The sequence below is a fragment of the Anolis carolinensis genome, chromosome 1 (genome assembly GCF_035594765.1).
Source record: "Anolis carolinensis isolate JA03-04 chromosome 1, rAnoCar3.1.pri, whole genome shotgun sequence".
Taxonomy (NCBI): domain Eukaryota; kingdom Metazoa; phylum Chordata; class Lepidosauria; order Squamata; family Dactyloidae; genus Anolis; species Anolis carolinensis.
The window spans coordinates 284,070,735-284,097,727 of NC_085841.1; the positions used below are offsets into that span (position 1 = coordinate 284,070,735).

At 38.2% G+C, this 26,993-nt stretch overlaps 1 protein-coding gene across 1 annotated transcript in view; it reads right to left on the reverse strand.

Moving 5' to 3' along the window:
- Positions 1-15,531: 15,531 nt before the first annotated feature.
- Positions 15,532-26,993, reverse strand: part of bbox1 (gamma-butyrobetaine hydroxylase 1) — a 57,462-nt gene continuing 46,000 nt past the window's right edge. Inside the window, exons 5-8 of the mRNA XM_003224250.3 lie at positions 23,379-23,484; positions 18,123-18,319; positions 17,056-17,222; positions 15,532-16,409 (exon numbers count right to left, since the gene is read on the reverse strand). Coding sequence (XP_003224298.3) covers positions 16,243-16,409; positions 17,056-17,222; positions 18,123-18,319; positions 23,379-23,484 — 637 coding nt within the window. The 3' untranslated portion in view covers positions 15,532-16,242. The remainder of the gene's footprint in view (positions 16,410-17,055; positions 17,223-18,122; positions 18,320-23,378; positions 23,485-26,993) is intronic.

Consider the following 26,993-nt stretch of genomic DNA (forward strand, 5'->3'; position numbering starts at 1 on the left):
ATAGAAGATTATTGGTTGAATTCTTCTTTCCAGTGTAGATCTCTTTGTCTCTCTGAATGAGATCTGATATAGCAGATAATGGATATATGGTTTTGATGTCTTTATAGAAGTTCGACTTGTCCTTTAAAAAAGAAAAAAAAATTAACAAGATACCAGAGATTCCCTGTGCTCCTTCCTCCAAAGAAAGAAAAACCCAAGTGTTGCTACCTACATCCAACAAAATGCATCCTTTTTTGGAATCATATCCAGATGATTCTAGTGTATACTTCTACTGAAAGTTAGCATAGAGGCAGCCTGGAGGACCTAGCAAATTCCTAGTGAGTAGATCTCTCTATGAATTGTCTATGTTCTCCAGGGTAACACTTTTTAATTTTTTTAAAAAAAAATTAAACATATTATCCACATAATAAACTCTTGACAATAAATAAAGATGGATGCTACCTCCCCTTGGACTCAACTGCTTAATATATTATTTCCAAAACATCATTGTTTCCACTGCAGGTTTGCTCTCTTGCCCTTCAGCAAACACATATTCTTCAAATTTCCCCCATATCTTCAAAAAATAATTTAATTTTCAAATTTTCTATTACTATTGTGAATAATACTGAAGAATGGGGGCATCCCTACTTAATGCCTTGAGTTAATCTTATTTTCCCTGTTTAGCCATCATTTACCAATACTGAAGCATAATTTTCTGAATATAATAAATTAATTAATCCTCTGAATCTCTTCCCAGAACCAAATTTCTCTAAAATTAGTTTTAAGACGGGCCATGATATGCCATCAAAGGCTTTAAATATATCTAGGGCTAATATCCCTGTTTTTACATTTTTTAAAAATTATATGAATTATATTTAATACTCTACCCATTAAATTTGGCATTTCTTTTTGCCATTATCGCTGTTAAAATCTTTGCATCTTGGTTTATCTGTGATATAGATCTATTTAGGGTCTTTATTTGGATTTAAAATCAGTAAAATTCTAGATTGTTCCCATGATGGAGGGATCTTTTCCCTTTTTATTATTTTGTTGTATAATTCTTTCAATTCTGGTACTAATAATGTTTTAAACTTCTTATAATATTCTTGCCTAGACCGTCTATTCCCACAGTTTTCCCCACTTTCAAATTTTCTACGATATCCAGGATAACTCTAATAATAACAATTATAATAATTTTATTTCTTACTTGCCTCTCTTCGTGGCTTGGGGTGGGTTACTCTACAGCAACTCCTGATGGAAATTGTTCCTGTCTCCACAGTGAGTTCAGGAACAGCTCCCGATGAATAAGGGGTTGTACTGTACATCTATTTCACAAACATTTATGTAGAACCTTTGAAGGAACCCTTCTCTCTTCCAACAAAATGTTGGGAAATAAAAGTAAACATGGGTTTAGATGTCTGTTATGTGTGTGTATAATCGTTAAACAAATGATTACACTTCCTGTGTTCCTAAAAATAGATTTAATTCCAGAACATATATATTTAAAAGTGCCAAATATCCTGTGTGTGGAATTGCTTGCGAGGTTTGTTCATTTGTTTTTGTTTTGTTGCGGCAAAAGAATATGATTGTGTTTTGGGAACTTGTGAAATTTTCTTGACTCCAGTGGACATAGGCCCGTTTTCAAATGTAGAATCATGTCCCAAATGGTAACAGATTTCATTCCTCTTTGCAACAGTGTGCCTCTTTGCCTGAATGTCAGGGCTGAATTATAATTGCACAGATCCATTTTTGTCTCAAAGAGCACATGGCACTGTAAGTGTATTCACAGGGTGATCAATGGGCCGTGCATTAATTAGAATGAGGAGGGTGGACTCTCTGGATGTAAACACAGCTGCTCTTTTCTGGGTATGAATGCAATCAGTGACTGAACAAACTTGCAGGCAAATAGACTACTCTCATTGTTTCCATGCTGCTTTAATTTGACTTGACAGCAAATCATCTGGAGTGTGAGCCAAGGTCAATATTGCCAAGCTTCCTGGAAAGCAACACCAAAGATGGCTTTCTCAGTCTGTTTTCCCCCAGGATGGGCCTTCATCACCTTATGCACAAGAGTCTCTGCACCAACTCAACTTGGTGGCACATTTTACTCCCTAGTGGCTCTTAAGGCCAGCAAGTTTTCTAATGATGACCATTGTGTGCAATCTTTTTCCCCAATTAAAATACCTCTTCCTGTAGTGTTTTCTTGGCAACCCATGCTAGTAAATACCTAGTTTAGATGACAGCCTAATCACAACATCATCTTGTCACAACTGAGTTCCTTGGCAGCTGGAATATTTAAAAATACCTTCCCCTGTGGTGTACACTTTGAAACTAAATACATTTTGTTTTCAGCAAAGGCTGTGTGTGTGTGTGTGTGTGTGTGTGTGAGAGAGAGAGAGAGAGAGAGAGAGAGACTTTTTTTAAATATATGGGCCAGCCAGTCCAAACACTTGCCATGTAGGAATACACAACCAAAGCACTTCAGGCAGATGATTATTGAGGTTCTGTTCAGAAACCTTTAATGAAGGAGATTCTACCACACTCCAAGACAACATATTCCACTGTCAATCAGCAGTTATCATCAGGAAGTTCTTTCTTACATTTTGATGGAACCTCTTTTTCCTGTAGTTGCATCCATTGCTCCACATCCTGGGTCTACATGAGTCAGATAAAATGGACTCATCTTGCAACTGCTGTGAGCAATCCACACAATGAATGGCTGGTTTTACAGTAGAAGTGATGCTTCCAATTGTTAATTTGACAGAAGGGGAATGACAGTTCACTCTGGAGCTTCCTGGAAAATCTGGAATGAACTTCGTGTTTTGAAGTATGGACAGCTGGGTTGGACTGGTCTGATCCAGTGTCCATATGCTAAACAAATTCGCTGTTTTGTTGCCGGTTGGAAGCAGCTCCCCAGCAGAATCTTGCTGGAGACATTACTTTTTCAGCCACATGGCTAGGCAAAGTTGCCAGCAAGGTTCTGCTGGGGAACTGCTTTTGGTTGGTGAAACAGCTGCAGTGGCCCCAACTGCTATACTGAATCTGGGGCAGCTCCAGAGCACATTGCTCCAGTTTATTTCAGTAGATGTAGATGCAATTCGAGTCTTTAGATTTTATTCTAATCTTTAGGCACAAGTGTTGCTGGAAGGAGAAACTGTGTTCTCTATGCTTTTCATGGTACATGGAGCACCAGCAATATTTCTAGTTAAGGTTTTTCTCCTGAACAGCTTGTCAGCATGTAGGTGATGGCTACAAGACAGCACCTGGATATTTTGGGAAGCGGATTCCATTGATTCACAGGCATTTTGGTCATGCAAATAGTACCATTAGTCTTATGATCCCTGTCCATAAAATATTAACGTGGTCTGTAGTTTGTCTGGGACATTTAAAGGCTGGAAGGCATTGCTGCTTGGCACAATGAAGGCATAAGAGCTCAGTGGCATAAATAGGCACTTAGCACAGCCTGGAATCATTCCCAAAATGGTGACAACCCTGGCACAAGAAACAACATGTTGGCGGCCTTCTGGCATGCTGAATGGTCTCTGTGTCGTCTAGCAAAGGTGTCAGAAACTTCCACCAAGTGACATATTATATCACTGGAAATTATCCTCTACAGAATAAAACTTTCCAGACTCAAATTATTTTTGTGGCTCTACCTGCAGAACGCATGGCAAACTGTACATTAATATCAAGGTCCCAAATATTTTTCTTTAACCTGTAAAATCTCAGTCCATATAATTTGCTTAAACTTTAGTAGCTCTTTGGTGTAAGAAGGGGATAATACCAGGACAAAAGCAGTATGAACTGGCGAGGCTGAACAATCAACAGATATAGCATGGGTTTTTTTTGTTTTTGTTTTCTGAATAATGGTAGATGTTATTGGCAGCAGGCATTACTGATACTGATACCTATCACATACACATACAGGAGCCACCCAGTCTGCAATTTGGCTACAGTATTCCATCCTTTGTGATCTACTATGTCTCCAAATTTTATGCAGATTTGTAAAAAAATGTTTTGGCTTTTATGGTACAATGCATGCCTAACTACAAGTGCATGACTAAGTAATATCACCCAGACTTCTGCACAAGCCTATTTTAAGAGCCAGCAGCCAAACCAAGAGATGGAGATCTGCTTTGCTCATGATTATAGCACATAAGTATAATGTTTGTATCTCTTGCCCACCTGTGACAATTCTTCATCACACTGCGAATCTCTGGTGTGAGAGAGCCGGAAATGTCATCCTTCTGACCTCCATCACTTGATATAGCTGCTGGCCGTTAAAGGGGGGGGAGGGAGAGATTTAAGATTGTGATAATCATGTTGCGTTTCAAGTAGAATTCAGTCTAGTGCAACAAAGACACAATAACTTTGCACAGTTGCAAAAGGAAAAAACAGCAAAACTTTACTCTTTACAGCAGAGTCCAAACATAAACTTACAGTGCTGCATCAAAACATAAATCTTACACTAAAACAAACTTACATAGTCCTTGTAAACATTTCAAGATGCAAAAAGCATTGCAAGATACAAAGAGCATGGCTTCTTCAGCCTCTTCTTCCAAAAGAGAGAGATCCAAAAGCAAAACCAAAAGCAGGAGCAGAAGCTAATACACACACACAGTCACACCTCACCTGGTGTGGTCCAAACCTAATTACTTAACTGCTGACCTAGATTAGCTTTTGCATGTTATGATGAGCAGTGTAGTTTTTTCTTTAACACATACGGAGCTTCATTATACCCGAACAAATCATGATGGTGATGCTCAGTGTGAGTTTCCATGGTTGAGCAGGGAATTGAACCCTGGTCTCCAGAATCGTAGTTCAATGCTGAAAACAGTTCCATCACTTGCTTATATAGTATTTGTGACTATGGAACAGATACAGATCCATAACTCTATGAATCCATAAGTACAATACTAGATACCAGTTATAACTATTTCTATTTTCCTGAAGCAATTCAGTGTGGAAGAATGTGTAATCTGGATTTCCAAATCTTTGTTTGAATTCTCGATTAGATTGGATTTTGTCCAGATTTTTCTGGACCAAATTGACCCTCGATCAAAATTCAGATTGTGAACTCCATCACAACCCTTATGCCTAGTTGCAAAGGCAACAATAGTGCTAATCAACTTCTTTTTTTTTAAAAAAAAAATTATTTATGCTTTTACATATACATAAAAAACCAGACAGCAGTGTGTGCGAAAAAGACCTTGGAGTCCTTGTGGACAACAAGTTAAACATGAGCCAACAATGTGATGCAGCAGCTAAAAAAGCCAATGGGATTCTGGCCTGCATCAATAGGGGAATAGCGTCTAGATCCAGGGAAGTCATGCTCCCCCTCTATTCTGCCTTGGTCAGACCACACCTGGAATACTGTGTCCAATTTTGGGCACCGCAGTTGAAGGGAGATGTTGACAAGCTGGAAAGCGTCCAGAGGAGGGCGACTAAAATGATTAAGGGTCTGGAGAACAAGCCCTATGAGGAGCGGCTTAAAGAGCTGGGCATGTTTAGCCTGCAGAAGAGAAGGCTGAGAGGAGACATGATAGCCATGTACAAATACGTGAAGGGAAGTCATAGGGAGGAGGGAGCAAGCTTGTTTTCTGCTGCCCTGCAGACTAGGACACGGAACAATTGCTTCAAACTACAGGAAAGGAGATTCCACCTGAACATAAGGAAGAACTTCCTCACTGTGAGAGCTGTTCGACAGTGGAACTCTCTCCCCGGGGCCGTGGTGGAGGCTCCTTCTTTGGAGGCTTTTAAGCAGAGGCTGGATGGCCATCTGTCGGGGGTGCTTTGAATGCGATTTCCTGCTTCTTAGCGGGGGGTTGGACTAGATGGCCCATGAGGTCTCTTCCAACTCTACTATTCTATGATTCTATGATTCTATGACACTAGGAAAAGGGGGAAAAAAAGGTAGAGAACAAAAAAGGGGGAAGGGGAGTGCTAATCAACTTCTGACAATGTGTTAGTTTATTACAATCCTGTTTAGGGTAAAATGAGTTGTGCAAAATGGAAACTACTTAACAGCAGGGTTGTTGTACTATGTTTTGCTTTCCTTCCTTCCATATTATATCCAGATAATGTTATAGATATAAAAGACCAGTTTTTCATGGGAGCTGGTAACTTTACTCATTCAAATTACTCACTTGCCTATGACTAATACACATTATATCAGTCTGATTTTTTTGTGACATTATTCATTTACAGATGACAACACTGTGTTAAATATTGACTTTCCAGGCTTTGGTTTAACATCTTGTTCTTCTCACAAATCTCAAACATTGTTAGGTGGGGTAGAAGGGTAAATTCTGTTGACTTTCTAGCTAAAGATCCATGTTTTTAAAGTGCAACAGTCAACATTTCTTTGTGTGTGCAAATATCTCCATTTGTTGACATAGTGTTAGTCTAGGCAGCAGAGAGGAAAATGGTGGTTGGTGTTGACACAGTTTCATTTGCATGAAAAGTGCCAATCTACAGAGATAATATTTAACGTGAAAAATGACATCAGTATAGGTTTACTTTTCAGAGAAAGATTGGACAGGTTGTAGTATTTTCAAGGAAACAAGCTAACTTTCTGTAAAGAAGCAATCCATTATGGCTGAGTGAAAAGACAGAAGGCAAGCAAAAAAATTAAATGGGGGCCATCACAACATGATGTGTGTGTGTATGTTCTATTTTTCCTCTTTTTGTATTCAGAAATGTAGTTAATAAATTCTTAGAATAGGAGCCAACTTGTGCTCTATGGGTGAGAACCAATGGGGGACTGTATAGTCAGCACTCCATATTTGCTGGTTTAATTTTTGTAGGCTTGTTCTTCCCACCACCTGCTTCTCTATGGTCTGAATCTCTTTTCTTCTTCTTTCCTTCCTCAGTGTGATGCGACAGCAACAGGGCCTGACAGTTCCTGGCTGATGGTGGGGGACATGGAGTTGTGTGTATGGAGTGAGGTACACATGTAAGATCTTGATCCTGATGTGTCAAGCATCTGGCCCGTTGTATCAGTCAAGCATCTTATTCTCTCACACATTATTTGAATGCATGTGCATGTTTGTTTCATTTCCCTCTTTCAGCAGCATATGTGACAAGTCTAAGCATACAAGAACGAAGGCGATTATTCTGTTCTTATACCTGAGGGAGAGATCCCCTGACGTTCGTTGGCTGATCTTGTGAGGGTGCAAGAGAAATATGGTGTTGTAGTTTAACCTGTGTGAAAGAATGGAGCAGATAAATCTTTGTCCATCATTATAGTCAATTTTGTGGAGTGGATAGTAGACACTAAGTTTTATACTTAGAAAAAGGAACACCTAAGAGGCTTGGGAATTGGGGGTACTGTGTTTCAGTGGTTTCGGCCCTAACTTACTGTTGTACTGGAGCTTAAGTGAACATGATGGCAGCTCCCACCACAGAATGTTAATTTGAAAGGTTCTTTGTTGATTATGAAAATTCAGTTCTTCTTGCTAAGCGAATTAAACTGGATTTGCAATCCAGTCTCACAGAGAAAATCCCACACTCAGATAAACTGAGTTCTCAGGAGAGGTCCCAGGAGGAAGGAATGTTAAAGGGATAGGGAAGGGAGTTGGAAGAATTTTAGTGTAAACAATAAAAAAAACAAGGGAGGGCATTTAGAGAATGTTGCAAATTAGACAAGAATCAATAGAGAGGACTAAGACATTTCATTGCACTGAAGATCAAGAGAACTGTATTGTATGCAATGGCAGCACTAGAAATGATATTTGGAAAAGGCATTGCACATTTCTGGTGTATGATGCTATATTTTGGCATCACACACACAGTGAAATTTCCTTCCAGTGTTGTTTATACTTTTAAGGATGTTTTGCAATTGACATATTCAGTTCATAGTTCCATGCAAAACATCACATTCTTGGGTGGTGTCTGACTATTGTTTAGGGCCTTTAATATACCACTTGATTCACTGTGGAAACAGTTACTTGCACAATGGGCTAATAAGTAATCACAGTGGCAAATCTGCAATCTGTTGTACAGTGTCAGTATTCAACAAAAGGTTGTGTAGTAGGGTAACAACCAGTTTAATTATGGTAGTGTAATTTCTCAGTCTTTTATATTAATGCTCCCACTCCAAACATATTGTCTATACAACTGACCTTTCACACAAATCTATCTTTCTCATCTAATATCCAGCTTTTCTACCAGCAAGGAATTGATGTTACTTTAAAGATGAAGTACACACTGAGTTTACATTACCATATTATAGGTATATGGGTGCTAAAAATGGGCAGAGTATTTAAGAGAGTGGTATAATATTGTAAGTGATTTGAAAACCAGAGATCTTGCTATATATATTCTCTTAAGTGGGCAAATAGATGTGTGAATGTATTTGTGTGATATACATTAGTGGTTTCTTGAAGGAAACATTGTTAGTATGCAGCCCAGTTTCATTGTCCCAGTGTAAAATATTTTCCTTTTTGGCTGCTTAAAAACAAAACAGCATCTTTATTCATGCTAAGCATTTGTACTTAATGGAGAAACCACATTCTTTGCCGGCTGTGTACAATTTCTCCATTAGTCCACTAGATGGAAACCCTTTTCACTCAAAAAGACTTTGTATCCCGACAGGCTTTTGACAACCAACTGAAACCTTTTAATGAGATGTAGGTATGTGCATTATACATTTTCTCTTCTCTCTGATATGCTTTCAAATGGGGCTTAAATGGTTTTAATTCAGGAATTGTTTTAACATGATAATCTATTTTTTTCAATATCATAAATTATTACATTTTTAGATGTACAGTGTGGTGTGTTAATAGTATATCTACCTATATTAAGATCACTCTAGCAGCTGACAATTACCGCATTTACTTGATTATAATGCACACCTTTTTTGGCTAAATTGCTTAGCCAAAACCAGAGTGCACATTACATTCAATGGCACATCTGAATCCTGGCAACCCATGCTAGTAAATACCTAGCTCCTCTCCTCCCTCTTGCCAAATGCCCAGACTTTTTACGCCACCTCCGCACTAAGCTCAAGTTCCTCTTCTTCGTCAGGACATACAGAGCCACGCAGTCCCCAGGTGCCTTTGCTGGTCACTTGCTGCTCTTGTGGCAGGCCCCAGGAGCCAAGGAGGTCACTCCTACACTGGCACAGCCACAGCCTTCTTTCTTCTATCTTCTTTCTATTCCTTCCCCTCTCTTGGCCTTTTCTTTCAATGCTCCTCTCTGATCTTCCTTCTTCTAACTTCTTTCCATTATCTCTCCACTTTGCATTACATTTGACAGTGAATTCCTTTTTGGTTTTAGGATCTTGAAAACTGAGGAGTGAACTAGATTCTAGTAAATACGGTAGTTTCTGGATAAAATACAAAGCGTTGGTTGGAAACAATCAAATAACAAATAAGGCCATTTAGAAATCACAGCTGCAGCTAAACCAAAGCCCATTAAACTGTTGTCAAACTATCTGGGGATCAAAATGTGGTACACAAATTATTTGGAATGTTTGCCTTGGAAGAGGAACTATGTTCATAAACAGGAGTCAGAACGCTTAGAATGGTTACTCTGAATTATTCTCTATAGGGCAAATATGATCATTGTTCTAAACATCATCTATATCAGCCTGATAGAACTAGCCTGTAGATTTGAAAGAAGAACCACAACTGTTGGAGAAGAGGGTAAGGGAGAAAAAGGTTTCAATGAGAAATGTTGCAATAGCAAGTGATCTAGGAACCATTCCATTTCCTTTATTCTGTAACTATTTTCAGAAAGAGTAATAGAAAATTAGCATAATCCTGTATGGCCATAACATATTATGTATTGGTCATAACCCTGCCATCCCACCTTAATTCTTATTAAGCAGCTGCTGGAATAAATGGGGCCCATACTAGTAGACTGAGAAGTGGCTGCCTGATGTTCCCATCCCATTCCATGTTAAATTTCTGGTGCAAGGGGCAGAAAAGGGCACAGTGGCAAATCTACCTTACACCAGAAATTGTGTGCAAGAAGGTGGGAATTGCACTTCTTGAAAAACAAGAGAAAGAACCCCTATCTATTCCAGTAACTGCTTACAATATGTATGAGGTTTAGGGGATTTTCATGGTCCCTACATAGGTCCTCAACTAGGGGATTCATAGGGAGCATTAACATGTAGCAATTACATATTTGTAATTGCCCAACAGTATTTGTAATTGCCCAACAGGATTTCAGCCACCATTTTTATCAAAAGATACCAATTTCAATAAAAGTATGTTTTTTCAAGTAAGAACTGCATCCAAGCATGACACTTCACATCTGGAGATATCATCAGTAGGGCATAGTTCCTCTCTTTCTGGTACCTACTGACCCCTCCGGCATAGCGATGAAATGAATATTTGAAAACATTTGAAACATTCTTGGAAAACATATTTTACAAATGTCAAAATAACCTTGCTGAGAATGTTTGTCATTGTCTGCGCAAAAAGGATATTTGTATACAAAAATGTTATTTGGGACTGTGGTAGCATAACAGTTGGCTATGCTGGCTGCTGGCTGCAGGAAAAAGCTGCTGACCAGAGGGTTAGCAGTTCACAGCTGTGACTCAGGGTGAGCTCCTGACTGTCAGCCCTAGCTTTCTGTCAACCCAGCAGTTAGAAAGCATGCAATGAAAGTAGATCAAGTGGCAAAATGGAGACATTTATGACAGCATGGAAAATGGAACAAGAGCACCTCCTCATAGCTGGAGTTGAGTATTGCCTCCAGATGCCAGAGATGGAAAAACAGGAAGGCCTTTACTTCATCTGTGTATTGTATGTCATTGTTCATTGTGCAAAGGGCACGGAATTTTTGCCTACATGTGTACTGTAATCTGCTCTGAATCCCTCTGGGAAGATAAAGGAGAAAATAAATAAAGAGTATTATTATTATTATTATTATTATTATTATTATTTTATTGTATGACACAGCAAACAAGATAGATATGCTGGATTTCGTATCACAAAATCACAAGTCAAACACTTCTCAAGTGTCTAGGACTGTGTGATGTATTTTCAGATGATGTGTGCAGATCCCAGTAAGGTGGCTTTTTGCAGTTGTCAGATCGTAATTTTGTCAATGTCTGTTGTTGTTGTTGTTGTTGTTGTTGTTGTTGTTATTATTATTATTATTATTATTATTTCTCACACAGAAAATATTGCAACTGGGGACTACTATGTGCAAAATTTGGTCATTGGTGAATTCTATAGAAAACAGCATTTTGTGTGTGCAGGAAACACTGTTTCTGCAGAAAATAGTGTGCCTATGGACAAATATTGTTTTCTGTTTCAAAAGTGCTATTTTCTGCAAAGAAAATGTGACTTCGCAAGATTTCTTCAGCAGAGATTTGCCATTGATTTCCCCTGACTATAATTTATAGTGCACACATATCAAATGTAAGGCCTAATGGGCCAAAACTGAACCACCACGTAATGTTATGCTTCCTGTGAGGCTTTCAGTGCCAGGACAACATAATTACATTTATAGTCTTACAATTACAAATGGCCTTTTGAATGCAACTGTAAGGCTAATGTGGCCCTTGGTGAAAATGAGTTTAACACCCTTGCTTTAGTGACTTGTAATTCCTGGTGGTCTTCCTTCCAAATACTAATATGGAATAGTCCTGCTCAGGTCAGACAGGATGTGATTCTGTCATGGTATTTAGTGCATTCCTGTTGAAAAAACAAACACGAGTTGCTACCTTGGTTAAACAAGACAGTTCAATAGGTGGAGTAACTTGTTTAAAGACAATAAAGCATAAAGCTATATAGAAACATTCTGGAGTTGTTAAAATAGCCTTTAATGCAATTGGCCAAGATTCTGCACCAAGAGAAGTAGTTAAGACTCCGTAGTTAACCCCGTAACTCCATTTAGAAGCTAAGCACCACTACTAACATAGGAATTTCCCCATGGAGTCCTATCACAATTGTTTGTTGGAGAGCCCTTTGCCATAAAGAGAAGGGTGGGTGCTTCTTCCCTCATGGCCCCCCTCCTCAACATCTCAGAAATCAGGCATTGCCTGATTGTTAGGTAAGTTTGGGCATACTCTCCGCCACTGTGCCATAAATTTCGGTATTTACAATGTCCTAATGTAACTTATGGCCTTGTATATATTGAACAGGATGCTAGCCAGTTATGTTTTCATAATATCATTAATTACATTGTATATTTTTATATTCTGATTTTTGTTGTTGTTTGTACATGTTTTGTACATTTTGTATAACTTCCAGGCTGAGCAAAGAGATGGAATATAAGCCAGCCAGCCAGAAAAAGAGATAGATGTTACAGGATCAGATAAATCAACCTGGGTTTTCTAAAGGACCTTTGTAATATAATAACAAATTGAATGGGGGATCATTAAAATGCAGTGAGGGTAATTTCCTAGCTCTACCATGGAACTATTTGGAGTAGTATTTGGAGAAAAAGTCCTGCTGCAATGTTGTTACGAAGACCCACTAGGAAAGAGCATCAGCAGATGACCGGATTCTTATAAAAGAAGAGGAACTTCACAAAACATCCTCTTAGAGCTTTGTACCAGAATGTCCCTTTATGTAGCCTCATAGTTTTCTAATTAGAGAAATAGAAAACTTATCTCAAAAGCATATATCTGAAATCTTTTGACAATTACTTCTGAATAACTTGCTTCTTCCGCTGTTATCTTCATTCTTGCATCTGTGCAGGATATTACTCTAGTGAGAAATGGGTTTGGCAAGCAGGCAAGAATCCAGTCGGCTAATTGGTTCCAATCTGGATTTTATTAATGCATGAATACATGAAACAAAATAGTTCTCAGAATTCTCCAGAGTTAAAAGGAGAAAATGTTTTCCAGAATGAAATGGAAGGATTTTGATGGAAAGCACCCACATAGTAAACATAAGAATCTGGACTCAAAGTTAAATGAGTAATACCACTGGATTTCAGGTTTAATAGACAACCATCTGAAATGTTCAACTTTTTGGACAGAAAAGAAAGGAAGCATTAAAGGATCAAGTAGCAATTAAAAGCCAGTGTTGACAAAATGTCACATCAGCTTCTGCTGCATTACATCAGACTCTCATGTGGTGCCAAAATTCAAAGCAGGAAGAGAGAAGCACTATTTAATATTTCTCAGAAACTAGCCTACATTCTCAGTCTAGGTTCTGAAACAACTCCTGCTTGACAATTAAACTTGATGAACGGGGGGGAAAGCCAAATGGATATTGGAGATTACGCATAGAAGATTTTCTCACTGAACGGGCCTTATTACAGCAACAAGAGATTTTTTTATTTTTGGCTCACCATTTGAGAAACCTCTCAGTGGCTGCATACCAGCAGTGGGTGTTGTTATTCCACACACACAGAGACATACACATACACACACATAACACATCATTTCTACATAGATGCTAATCATCCAAGACAGAATTCATTCACATGATTCACACATGTACATATAATCTTGCTAGTTCTTCTCTTCAGGTAATGCATGCAGATCAGCAGCATGGGACAAAGTTTCCATGAAAGAGCTTCTGACAAGCAGTAACCAGGAGAGAAACACTTCTCCCCAATAAATAGCTGATTGGAGAGAAAAGAACGGCATTTATTGTTACAGAACATATGTAAACCATGTTCAGAGACCTCTTGACTGAAGCATAGGGCAAAAACATTTTAACTAAATAAATTATTGATACTAATTGGAGAAGTGTAGCACTAGTACTTGGGGGATAGCAACTGACTTCCAGCTTCATATTGATTAAGGCTGAGTGAAAATGCTCTCCCATAGTCAATTCAGCCATTTTACTTATCGGTGGTAAAAGTTGAAAGAAGGGGGTTTCATCTACTTTTTTTTTAGTGCAAAAAGGGCACTGCTAATAAATGTAGCACTTCATTTTGTATATCCTACACTATCACTTAGGATGCCAAGAGAACCTCTTTTGCCAACCAAATTCAACCCCCATTAAAACTGAGACAACAGTGAAGAATGTTGGGAATTGCAGTTCAACAGCACTTGGAGGCCACAATCTTGACTTGAACATGTGTAGATCTAATCAGAATTAACATAATGCAGTAGGACTTATTCCCAGTTAATGTGTATGAAGAAATGGGAATTGTTGCAAGTCAACCTCACAATGCTGACATCTGCAGTCCTCAATAAGGAACAGTTGGTTAGCATTAGGCTAGGCTGAGGGAATCCCCCCCCTGCTCCTATCTGTTCATGTATCCACTTGTTCTCTCTCTCTTTCTCTTCCCACTTCCTAAATAAAACCTCATGTCTTACTTCTGCTTTTTCTACCTTTGTATGCAGACCTCTTTCTACTCTGGGTATTTGAAGAAATGTAGTTTCTTTTTGCGTCAGGAGTGACTTGAGGAACTGCAAGTCACTTCTGATGTGAGAGAATTGGCAGTCTGCAAAAATGTTGACTAGGGGACACCCAGATGTATTTACCATCCTGTGGGTTGCTTCTCTTATATCCCCACATGGGGCTGGAGCTGATAGAGGGAACTAATCCATGGTCTCCCTGGGCTGGATTCAATCAGGTCAGCAACCCAACCTTCAAGTCATCAGTCCTGCAGGCACAAGGCCTTAACCCACTGCGCCACCAGGGGCTCCAAGAACTGTGTTTTGGAGGTTTTTTCCTCTTTTGAATCTTAGAAATAATGGAGTTAGAGATAGGCTTAGACCCAATTCTTTTCTATCAAGGAATGTGGTTCTTATATTTTTAAATAAACCTTTTCGAAACTTTAAAGACTGAACTCTGCATCTTTGCCTCATAAGTTCTAGAATTCTTTTACAGCCACAACACTTCACCTTCTGCTTGCTGTGAGCTGTCTGCTCAATTAAGTATCCTGTTTATATTTTTGGATGCTCTGCTATTTTTGGAGAATTCCCTAACAGTGGTTATCCAGATGTTGTTGGATTACAACTAGTCTATTTCTTACCACTTGTGCTGGCTAGGGATGCTAAAACGTGTACTCTTAAAACTTCTGAAATACTCTCTCCCATTTCTGAAGCACAGGATTTCAACCTAAGGTTCAGCAATAGGATACCCACAAGAAAAGTCTTTTGTATTCTATATTATAGAATTAGATTTTCTGTCTAGGAAGACCAATAGAAGCCATGCATTTAGTACTGTCATTTATTTTGCAAAGCATGTGATTTATTTGTTGTTCATTTATGTAGATTTCATTTTTGTTTTGTTTTTTAAAAAAGCTGGTTTCCGTTATGCTATTTTTTACTTTTCTAGGTGATATGTTGCTTCAAATGTAGCACACACAGGAATACTCACACATTGTCATTTTTAAACTGTAAACAAGGATGTTCTAAATATTGTTATTACCATTACAATGCTGATCTTATCATTTTTGCCACATGGCAGCTTGAAGTAATAATAAATAGCAAAACAGAATATCTGAAATAGTTATCCCTAACTTGTTGACCTCCATATGTGTTTTACCTCCCATGGTTTTTCACTGGCCATGTTAGCTAGACTTGATGGGAGTTGTGGTCTCAAACATCAGGAAACCACCAACTTGGAAAGGTCTTTTTAAAAATCATCAAAATAACACTGGTAAAATAAACAACGACAAAACCATGAGTAAAATATTTTAAAAGCATCAAACCATACAAACATATAGAGGAACAGTCAAAAGATCAGTATTTCCCCCAAAGGCTGACAAGATGTCCTTGTTTCCAGAAAACAAGCAATACAACTTTGAAGAGTAAATAGGGTGCAGTGGGGAATGTAACCTTCCCAATGTCGTCCTGCAACTCCTTCAGACCTAGTCAGCATACTCAATGATGAAGAGTGATAGGAAGTTTAGTTATTAATAAAATTGAATAGTTTTTAAAATATCTTGTCCTGTAGCCAAGGATTTCAGTGTGGTGTACAATAAAGTCAATTTAAAACAATAAATAATACCTGCAGATCAAAATTTGAAAGGTTACACATTCCTTCTGTCAGGAATAAAAGAAGGATTTTCCACTAAACAAGAAGCAAAAATGCCCAATTGCTTTGATTTATTTGCCACTGTGTCTGTGAAATCACAGTCCTTTAACTGGATACTAAGATTTACAGCTTTATTGGCCACATCTCCCTGAAAAACTAGAAAGTTGTCAATTTATTAGTCAGTATGAAAGAACATCTACATACTACTGTGGTTAAAAATCAGTGCTAATCCGATAGAATAGATACAACAATGTTAGCCAGGAATTTTACCCAAATCACTGGACACATACTTGATCCACTGGTATTTATGGAAGAACCATTCACCGCTTGAACAGGCTGAAAGGCTCCAGTAGCTTCACAATTGCTTTCTGCTCAGAACATTCTTCTGTAGGATTCGGAGTCGTGACATGACCACATCCCAATCTGCATAGGCACCTTCGAGGTGACGAGATATTTCTTTTCCGGACTGATAGCTCTGCCGACCATGAAGTAAGCGCCAGTTGTCAAACACCACTATTTCACCTATAAAGAGGGGTAAATAAGGAATACAGCTGCCAGAAAGGTGACAATACAGAACTTGCCGATGCAATTTTTTGACTTAATAGAATTTCAGTAAGGCGATTATTAACTTGAGTGCTTTGTATGCCTCAAGCAGAACTTGGTAAATGTATTTGTTTGGAATACATCTCCCAGAATCCAGTTGATAGTGAATTGTGAGCATTATAGTCCAAACCAATAATGGTGAGATGAAGATGCTCTAAGCAAGAGAGCAAAAATATATGCTATAATTAAATATTTTCTTAGTGCAAAATTGGGATTTCTTTGGTGGCAAAAACTTTGTATTTTTTTCTAACCATGCCCTCTTGTTAGCTAGCATTTGGATTTGCCACTGGAAGTTTTTAAGAAACCTTTGTTCAGGTTTCTTTATTTGTGTGCACACCTACCATGAAATGACAAATTATTAAAAACTATTCAAATTCAGTATGCATTTCCAGAAAAACAAGTTTTGTATTTGGCAGAAAAGAAAGCCCCAAATCCCTTTAAAAGCTATAGAGGACTGACAAAAACAGAGGAGATATTTGTTATTTTTGTTAATGAAAGCCTTTTGGTTCATGCAAGCAATGTTAATAAAAGCCTTCTGATTAAAGTAAACAGTTACTTTATTTACCTGGTTTCATTTTGTAGGTAAATTTGTTATCTGTACTGTTTAAGAGATTAACATAATCCTTGAGAGCAGCGTAAAATGGCTTTACTTTTTCAGCAGGTACGTCAAATATAGTGTCTCTGGTTGCATTATTAAGGTTGATACGAATCACTTGGCCCTTTTCATCTATACTGTTGAGAAATGGAGAGGGAAAATTTATTTATCTTCAAAGTCAAGTATTTTACCAGTTTTTGAGTAAGAAGAAAATAATTTCCCTTCTTCAACCTTTTTTGATTTTAGACTTTTAAGAATAAGGCGGGTAAGTGCTTATCAGTTTCCCAGGTTTCTTCATAAGTGAGACATAAGGGATAGGAGTTCAAAAATTTGAAAGGTGGGACGGAAAAAGAACTGTCAAGATGACTTCATTCAAGCAATGGTCTTGAAGTGATTTGGCTTTTCAATGTCTGGGGTTTTGATCCAAATATATTTGTGGCATTGAATTATGGCTGCTACTCTTCCTCTTTTCTCTGACTACTGCTATCTTTAAATAGATATGAAGCAGGTGTATAAAACATTGTCCCCCACTCCATGTTTGAAATTGCAGTGGTTATTGTATTTGCCATGAAGATGCTTAAAAATCTTGTATGGCTCATTTTTTGTGTGTGAAGACTTTACAAAGATGCCTATATTTAATCTTGAGTGGGGAAAAAAGAATGTCAGCATTTAAAAATTTAATACAATATGGGGGAAAAAACTGACATATTTCTGCAAGCCTAAAACAGGGCTTTCCTTAAAGCATTATACTGATTTTTTTTTAAAGAGCTCTATTAACAGGAGGCAGAATTTAACACAGAAAGATAAATTTGCTAATGAAGAAATGAAAAACATGTGTATTGCAACATAATAAATCTAGCATATACATAATTCTTAAAATCTGTCTTTCCACGACTCATCCACATGATGGCAGGCAAAGACCTACAATTTTTTGTTATTTTGTTCAAAAAGGTATCTTCTGTCTGTAATTCAGGGTTAGACAGTGCCATCAGTGCGATAAACTGATGCTGTTGGTCAGTACTATGATTGCTACTTACTCTATAATTTTTTGCTTGGATTCCATGGAGAAATCACAGTAATCAACTCCAACATCTGTGAAATTTACAAAGGTGGAGGTCAGGATTTTGAAGGCTTGAGGATTTAGTTCCTTAAGCTTATTCGCTACATGAAATCCATCCACAACTTCACTTTCACCTCCAGCAGGAGTTTGTTTTATGCAATGCAGCAACTGAACCTGTAACAAAATTAATGGTGGGTCATATTAGGAACCAATCTAAATGCACCACCACTCCAAATCATTAGTGAATTGTTTTCATTCCAAGTTTCAATTTGGACCACATACAACTCTTATTACAAACCTACTACAAGTCTTTGGGATGGGATGATGATGGGGATGATGTAAGGGCTTGATTCAGCATTCCTTTAAACCTACTAATACTAGTACTACTCAATGGGCAAATAGTTATAATTTTGATATTGTTTTGTGCCTTCTAGTCATTTGTGACTTACGAAATGCAAATATGTCACAGGGTTTTCTTGACGGTTTGTTCAGAGGAGATTTGCCTTTGTCTTCCTCTGAAGTAGAGTGATTTATGAATGGTCACCAAGTGGGTTTCCATGCCTGAGCGGGGATTAGGATCCTGACCTCAAGTTGTAGTCTAACACCGAAAACACTAAACTATGCTAGATCTCAATAGTTATAATGCATTAATACAAGAATATTGTCCTAGGAACAAAGCATTCATAGTGCACATAGTATAACTTTAAGCATTTTTTGGCACGAGAGAGGCCATTTCCATGCAGTAAACAGCTAGCTAATTTGAGCAATGAAACTAACTGCCAGTGGACACTATACAGATGCCTGAGACAGTTTTTGCAGTTAATCCAGGAAAATATGGAGTCCATCTAGTGATAATTGCTTTCTGGGAATTCCAATTAGCCTCATTAATACAGAAGTATTTGGCTAGTCTTCCCCCATCTTGCGACATTCAGCTGTGTTAGAGCATAGGACGACTGCCACGATCCCTAGCCAGGAGATCAAGGTGGCTGCAGTCTTGCACATCTGGAGGCCACCATTTTAGGGAAGGCTGGACTAGGCATTTTTGCTGCAAAAACTTATGTCCTGAAATATTCCTAAATTTTTGAAGAATATATTTTATTGAGTCAAACAACAAAACAGTTGCTCCTCTAGCCTAGATGTGGGAAATCAGCATCTGATATATGTTGAAAGCAAAGAGGGATCAACACTTGTAGAAAGCAATTAGTGAGAGAAGGGGGTTTAGATAAAGCCTGCCCTTTGTTTTCACCTCTCCCTATGTGCTCTTTTGATCTATGTGCTCAAGCCTTTTGCTTCCTTCTCACCTGCAGATGCCACATCCTCCTCCTAAGACATTAGTTACTTTTTGTTTTCCTTTGTCTAGAACAGGGGTCCTCAAACTTTTTAAGCCAAGGGCCGGTCCACAATCCTCCAGACTGTTGAGGGGCCGGATTATCGTTTGAAAAAAAAAATACAAACAAATTCCGATGCACACTGCACATGTCTTATTTGTAGTGCAAAACAACAACAACAACAACAACAACAACAATGTAAGAACAATACAATATTTAAAAATAAAAACAATTTTAACCAACATACATGTATCAGGATTTCAATGGGAAGTGTGGTCCTGTTTCTGGCCAATGAGATAGTCAAGTGAATTAGGATTGTTGTTGTTGTTGTTGTTGTTGTTGTGTGCCTTTCAGACTTTGGACGAGCCTAAGTCTAAAATTTATTTATTTAATATTTATTTATTTACTACATTTGTATCACACCCTTCTCACCGCAAAGGGGACTCAGAGTGGCTTACAAATTATATGTACATACAATATATTACATTATTAGCATAGCACAATATTAGCATTAAATATTACTATATTGAACTATACCACTATACTATTATTAGTAATATTATATGTAATATAGAATATATAATTAATATTATTATATGGTATTATTATTAGTGTTATATTGTATAACATTATAATATTATTATCAATATTATATGTATATACAATATATTATATTATAAAACTGAGGGCGGGGGCCAGGTAAATGACCTCGGAGGGCCGCATCCGGCCCCCGGGCCTTAGTTTGGGGACCCCTGGTCTAGAACAATGGTTCGCAATCTGGAGTCCCCACATGTTTTTGGCCTCCAACTCCCAGAAATCCTAACAGCTGGTAAACTGGCTGGGATTTCTGGGAGTTGTAGGCCCAAAACATCTGGGGACCCCAAGCTGAGAACCACTGGTCTAGAAGGAGCATTCATGAGGCTCCAACAAGGAATGCTTGCTTACACTTAGACATGACAGCCTGCTTTTAGGGGCTCTTATAACCAATTAAAGCTCAACTTCTTTTGCCTATCTCCTTTCTTATCCTAAGATGGATTTCTTGAGACAATAAATACACGAGTTTCTTTTTTTATCCTACAAGTGCATGCAGAAACATTTATTCTGTTTCTACCACAAGCATTAATCCCGCTGCATTCTGCTCAATGTAGATACCAAACATTCCTACAATATATACGTACCATTATTGTAGCTCATGACTAATTGAATTTTCCTGAGTACCATTTATCTGGGGAAGGCAGTGTACAGAAAAAAAATACTGCACTGTCTCCTCTCATATTAAGTATATTTGACTAATTGCACATAGCTATTTCATGGGCTGTGAATTTCCTCTATGTGACTTAGTCCCCTTTAACAATCCAAATACCAAAGGACTTATTTGAAGAGCAGTAGGTTGTGGAGACCCCATCTACACAGAGTATTTGCTGCAGTGGCCAGACAAGCTATTCCCAATAAAAACACTAAAGAAAGCCCTTAATGTGCACCAGTGCTCTATGCTTTGTTATCACCATCTCACCATCACACTTGTATTCTTCCTAGTTTGATAAGCTGATAGATCTCAAAGTCATGAGTGGGTTCATTTATATTTCTCTATCCCGCATTGTTGAAATATGTGTTCGGGTGTGCCTGCAGGGAAAAGGTGTGTCTTGTCTATGTGACAATAGGAGATGAAAGTCTGGGTGTATCTAGATTGCAGAACGAATGCAGTCTGACACCACTAACTTCAATGGTTCAATGGGACATGTAAATTTACAAAGTCTTCCACCTTCTCTTCCAGAGTGCTGATATCTCACCAAGTTATAAAGCCCATGACTCTACAGCACTGTGGCATGGCAGTTAAAATTGTGGCAATCTGCATTAATTCTTCAGTGTAGATGCACTCTAAGTGCAACTATGGCCGATTATGAGGAAGAAGGCTGTATATGTATATGTGCATGCCTGATTGAGAGCAAGAGAGCTCTTTTAAAATGTATTTCATGGCACTAATGGTCACTTGCCACACCTACTGTGAAGAATGCTGACCATTTCTCTCTGCAAAAGTCAAGCCAGCCATTAAGGGACTGTATTTTCTCTATGCATCTTCTTCCCCAATGGAATAGAGATATGGGCACCAGCAAATTAAATCTCTGTTCATCTTCAGATGATTGGCCCCAAACAAAACAAATGTAACATAAGATGCCTCTGAAAAACAATGTAATCTTGCAAGTCTTGGGACCAAGATCTGCAGATTTTATATTTGGGATAAATAGGAAATGGTGGAAGTGAGGAGAGGAGGAAGGACTCTAGCAGCACTTATGAGACTGATTTAGTTCAGCATGAGGTTTTGTGGATTTCAATTTCAGATGCACTGATAGAGAAAATAATAATGCCAAATTGTTTGAGAATTGGACTGTGATTCTGGAGGCCAGAATTCAAATCTATGCTCAGCCATGGAAACCCACTGGCATGTCACACACTCTCATCCTCAGATGAAGGCAAAGACAAATTCTCTCTGAATGAAGAAGACCCTGTGATAGGTTTGCCTTAGGTCACAAATGGTTTGAAGGCACACAGCAACAACAATTGTTGCAAGTGGGATCAGAGTGCAATGGGATACAGAATGATGCGCATTATGACACTGGACATAAAGCTCCAAAAGAGTTGTGCAAGACAATACATATCAGAATCATTTTATTTTTGGAAGTAACATTTTCTTATTTTTTGTTAACTGTCCTGGTGAAGCTGCAGAAAGCTATAGTAAAATAGTCAGAGTTAAAGACGAACATGCAAAGGAAACAGAGAGCAGACTGCTTCCAAAATGTTTTTTTTTAAACTATTTTTATTTCCTACAAGCATGTTAATATTGAAAAGACTGAGAATACCATATGGCAGAGTGTGATTCTTGGCACAAATGCGACAGTGAGCTAAACTGCATTTCTTTCCAATTTGAGGAATACCCTTCCATTCCCATGCCATATCCACTTGTACAGAATCTAAATGCATTTTCAAGGTAGCACATTATTCTGAAAGGTTTGCTGGCATCCACTTAGCAGCACATGATGCTGGCCTGCTCAGGTCATTAATAATTTGATTGCTACAGATCATGAGAGCCTTGAGCAAAAATTTCCTATAGCATTTGGGCTGACCTCTTATCTTTGCAAAGGCAGGCAGAATGGCAGAAATATTGGCACCAGTGTCAGAAGTTCAGTAGATCATTAAAGCATTGTGTTGAAATACATTTTCATGTTTGCGCTTTTCTAGAAATGAATTCACTTCTATAAGAATCTATCTGAGAGAGTTTGAGGGCTTTCCTGTACTTTCTGAACACTCATAGCTATGCAATGAGTTCATGCACTACATAGCTGACCTGAAAGGTCTACATTAGAGTTCTCCAAAGGGATGCTTGCTGTGTGTTTTGCATTATAAACCTTATCGTCCTTGACCAAGCTTACTAGGGTGGATAGAGGTTGTGTTCCAAAACATCTGGAACTCTGCATGTCAAAGAGCATTGGTTTACTTGAAGAACAATTTGGAACCAGTATAATTTCTACCTGAAGTTACACGGTTCACTCTACTAATATGCACTGCTTGGGGTTTGCTGGAATTTTAACACAAGATGAAGACACTCTTGTAAATCTTTGATCACATGGATTTGGTATGTGGTTGTGGAACCTGAGAAATAGGTGAGAGACCTTTCTCAAGAATTCCATATAAGATTGCAGCATAAAAAGTTTAAACCAGATTAATAAAAAAACACATTAGAATTATTCCCTCATCTTGCAACATGAGGATAGTTCAAAATTTAAATATTGAACATGCTTCCACTCACCAGACACCTGCATTGCACATAACTTTTTTAAAAAGTAAGGATTTTACTCTCTTGAAAAGACCCCTGCCTTCCCCTTTCCTTCCAGTTTGTTTTGTCTTACCCCAGGTGGAAATTGAAGAACAGGATAGTCGGTGTGAAAACTTAGCTTCTCAGTGGTATACGCCACATTGTTAGCATCTGTTTTGTCCTGGACTTGCCAAGTAGGCCTTTATAATTAGCAAGAAGAAAAACAGAGAGAAAGAGAGAAATTAAAACAGACTGCCTGTAAAACTCTAGATAGACCGCACTGCAACCACCGACTATTCATAAAATTAATACCCATCTGAGTCACCAAGGCCTCCCACTGTTTTGTATTCTGTTTTAGAATCACCAAGACAAAAATAACAAGAACAACAGTGGTAAAACCCGTGATTTCAAACATTCCTCAATAAATAAAGAGAACAGGCCAAAGCTCAGGAGTAGAGCATATACTTTGCATGCCAAACATCCCAGGTTTATTCCCTGTTATTTCCAGAAAGGGCCAGGAAAGACTCCTTTCTGAATCCCTGGAGTAATCATTGGATTGCTGGTTGGTGATTATGAGAATCAGTCCAAGACCTTAGGAAGGCATCAGGTTTAAGAAGACTACTGTAGTGAGCAGTTGTGAATTAGCAGAGCCTCAAATATGTTGATCAAAATATTTCCACTAATTAATGATTAAACTCTGTAGCCCTCATTACTCATTTGGGGCCCCTCGTTCCTTGGATGAACCAAAACAATGGATAGGTAAAGGTAAAGGTTTCCCCTTGACATTAAGTCTAGTCGTGTCCAACTCTGGGGGTTGGTGCTCATCTCCATTTCTAAGATGAAGAGCCAGCATTGTCCGTAGACACCTCCAAGGTCATGTGGCTAGCATGGCTGCATGGAGAGTCATTACTTTCTCTCTGGAAGGGTACCTATTGATCTACTCACATTTGCATGTTTTCAAACTGCTAAGTTGGCAGAAGCTGGGCCTAACTGCGGGAGCTTACCCCGGTCCTCTTGAACCTCTGACCTGTCAGTTAGCAAGTTCAGCAGCTCAGCGGTTTAACCCACTGCACCATCAGGAGCTCTGGTGACAATGGATACAGATGCAAAAAAAATGCAAATGCAAAAAATATCTCTGTCTGTATCGGAAAATCTTGGGACATAAAAGAACCCCCGGCCAACTCCCTGCCCTGAGTTTTAAAACACTACAGCTAGTCTCAGAAATTCATGAAAAATATATCACGTGGGACTATGCAGTGCATGTTTTAAAATCATAACAAGTAAAATTTGAACATTTACCAAGACCTTTGGGTATTCTGGATGAGATCTTTGTAGGGTTGATGGACAATTCTGACACTGCCAACTCAATCTAAACCTCAGCAATCTCAGGAATCATATAAACTGTTTCAAAGGAAAGGTGTGAACATTTATTTGGTGTAGTAAAAACATTCAATATATTGTTCAGGAAGAAGAAGAAATATTTTTTTATATATATAACATCTCCCTCATCAAAAAAATTATTTGTTATTTGTCAATGGTCTGGATCTATGCTTAAAATGTCTAAGTGTAGGAACGACAGAAAATCTTGCAAGCTGGAAAAAAGCAAATTCTTTTTAGCGAGATACCATGTCAAGGGGAATTCTACAAGGGGATGAAGTGCTTTATGTGTGGAAGGGAATGTGATCTCAGTTCTAAAATATGACAACCTCAACCACATTTCCACTGTGCTTAATTTGATTTATATCATCCAGGCCTGATGGTACATTTGGCCTCTTTAATTAAAAAGGTTCCAAACCAATTTTCTAGTTCCTAAGCAATTTTATCCCTGATTCTGAGAAATTATATCTCAAAAGGAAAATTAAAAAACCCTACTTTTTAGAATTACCATGTAATTTTTAACAGGCCTTTTAATTTAATCTATGTTTTATGTGATGTGTGGATTTATCCCCTGGAACATTAGTTCCATGCATGGAGACATAGAATCACGTGCAGCCTGATGCCAATCTGAAGATGTACAGACTGGGTTGTAACTAGGAAACAAGAAACCTGAAGCAATGATACTTGTGGGAAAAGGAAGGAGAATACAGAAGCTGAAAGGAAATATGCGTAGGGATTTACAAAAAAACCCCTCAGATTATAAGATTGAATAGTGTTGGTTAGGGTGGATGATAGCCTGATGCAGAATTACATCAGATGTTCTCTCTCCAATACTGGGATCAAAATTTTCTGCAAAGTTTCCAGAACCCAGTGTGAATTCCACACAAAGCTAATGCATTTCATTCAAATGAATGGAAGGAATCCTACTATGAACATAGCAGCCGTGCAAATCAGGAAAGTTGTGGCTCCTCCTTTGCTTTCTTCCCCAGTAGGCTTCTCTATCCCTTCCCATGTGCCTGCTTGAGAGTGAAGGGGGGGGGGGGGGCAGGAAGACATCATCCCAACCTGTCTCCTGTGTCATCGGTTGGGAGCCCCTCCCATCAAGGAATAACTGCCACTCTGGGGCCAGAGTGAAGACCCCGGGGGGGGGGGGGAGACATCATACCAGCCAGGAAGATAGTTCCATCTTGTCTCCTGTGCCATAGCAACATGCTATGCTAATTTTATATACATCTCTCTCTCTATATATATAATTTATAATAATGTATAAATATATAATATATTGTTTATACATATAATATTGATTATAATATTATAATGGAATACAGTATTATACTACTACTAATACAATATAATAATATTAATTATATATTAAATGTAACATTACTAATAATATTACCATATAATGATATAGTACAATATAGTAATGTAATGCTTATATTGTGCTATTCTAATAATATATTGTATGTTCATTTGATTTGTAAGCCGCTCTGAGTCCCCTTCGGACTCATATAAATGTAGTAATTAAATAAATAAATAAATAAATAAATAAATAAATACTACAGGAAGTCCCCAAGTTACAAACAAGATAGGTCCTGTAAGTTGATTTTGAATGTGAGTCAGAACAGGTACGTTTTGAACAGGTACATGTAACAGGCTATCATAGGGAAAGGTTAATAGCCCTGTGGTGTTTGTCTTGCTGACCGTGTCCCTGTTCAGAAGATTTCACTTCACTTTCTATCCCTTTGATAATTGGATTTTGAAACATGTGGCTTGTTGTGGAAACAAGGATTGGTGATAAAGCTTCAGTTGAGACACCTTTTTGCCATGATAACTCTTGCAGGAGTGAATTTCCCTCCCAAGGGGTAGATTTCTCTCACTTCCCATTGTCTCACCCCCATTCTTAACTATGAGTTTTTTGTAAGTCGGTGTTTGTAACTCAGGGACTGCCTGTACTGGGAAATCAGCATAGGATACAATAGAGCTAGGCTCCCTTTCCTACTTCAAGCGGATGTAAATATCAGAATCCAGAATATTTTCCCCAGGAAGGATATAACCATAGAGAGAAAGAGAGAGAACTGTCCTTCCAAGAGGGTGGCTCTTCCTATCTTGGCTACTGTAAGTCGCCATGCACAAGAATAGGAAGTCAACAGTAAATGATGCCAAGAGGCTGGTACCCTTTCTCTCCTTTTGAGTAGCAGATGATTCCTCTCATAGAAAGATCTGACAGGAGATTCAACAAAAGGTTTACACCAACTTCTAATGTTTTGCTTCCCTTTTCATCACATACATAAACAGCTCTAGATTCCTTAAGACTGTATATTAGCATCTT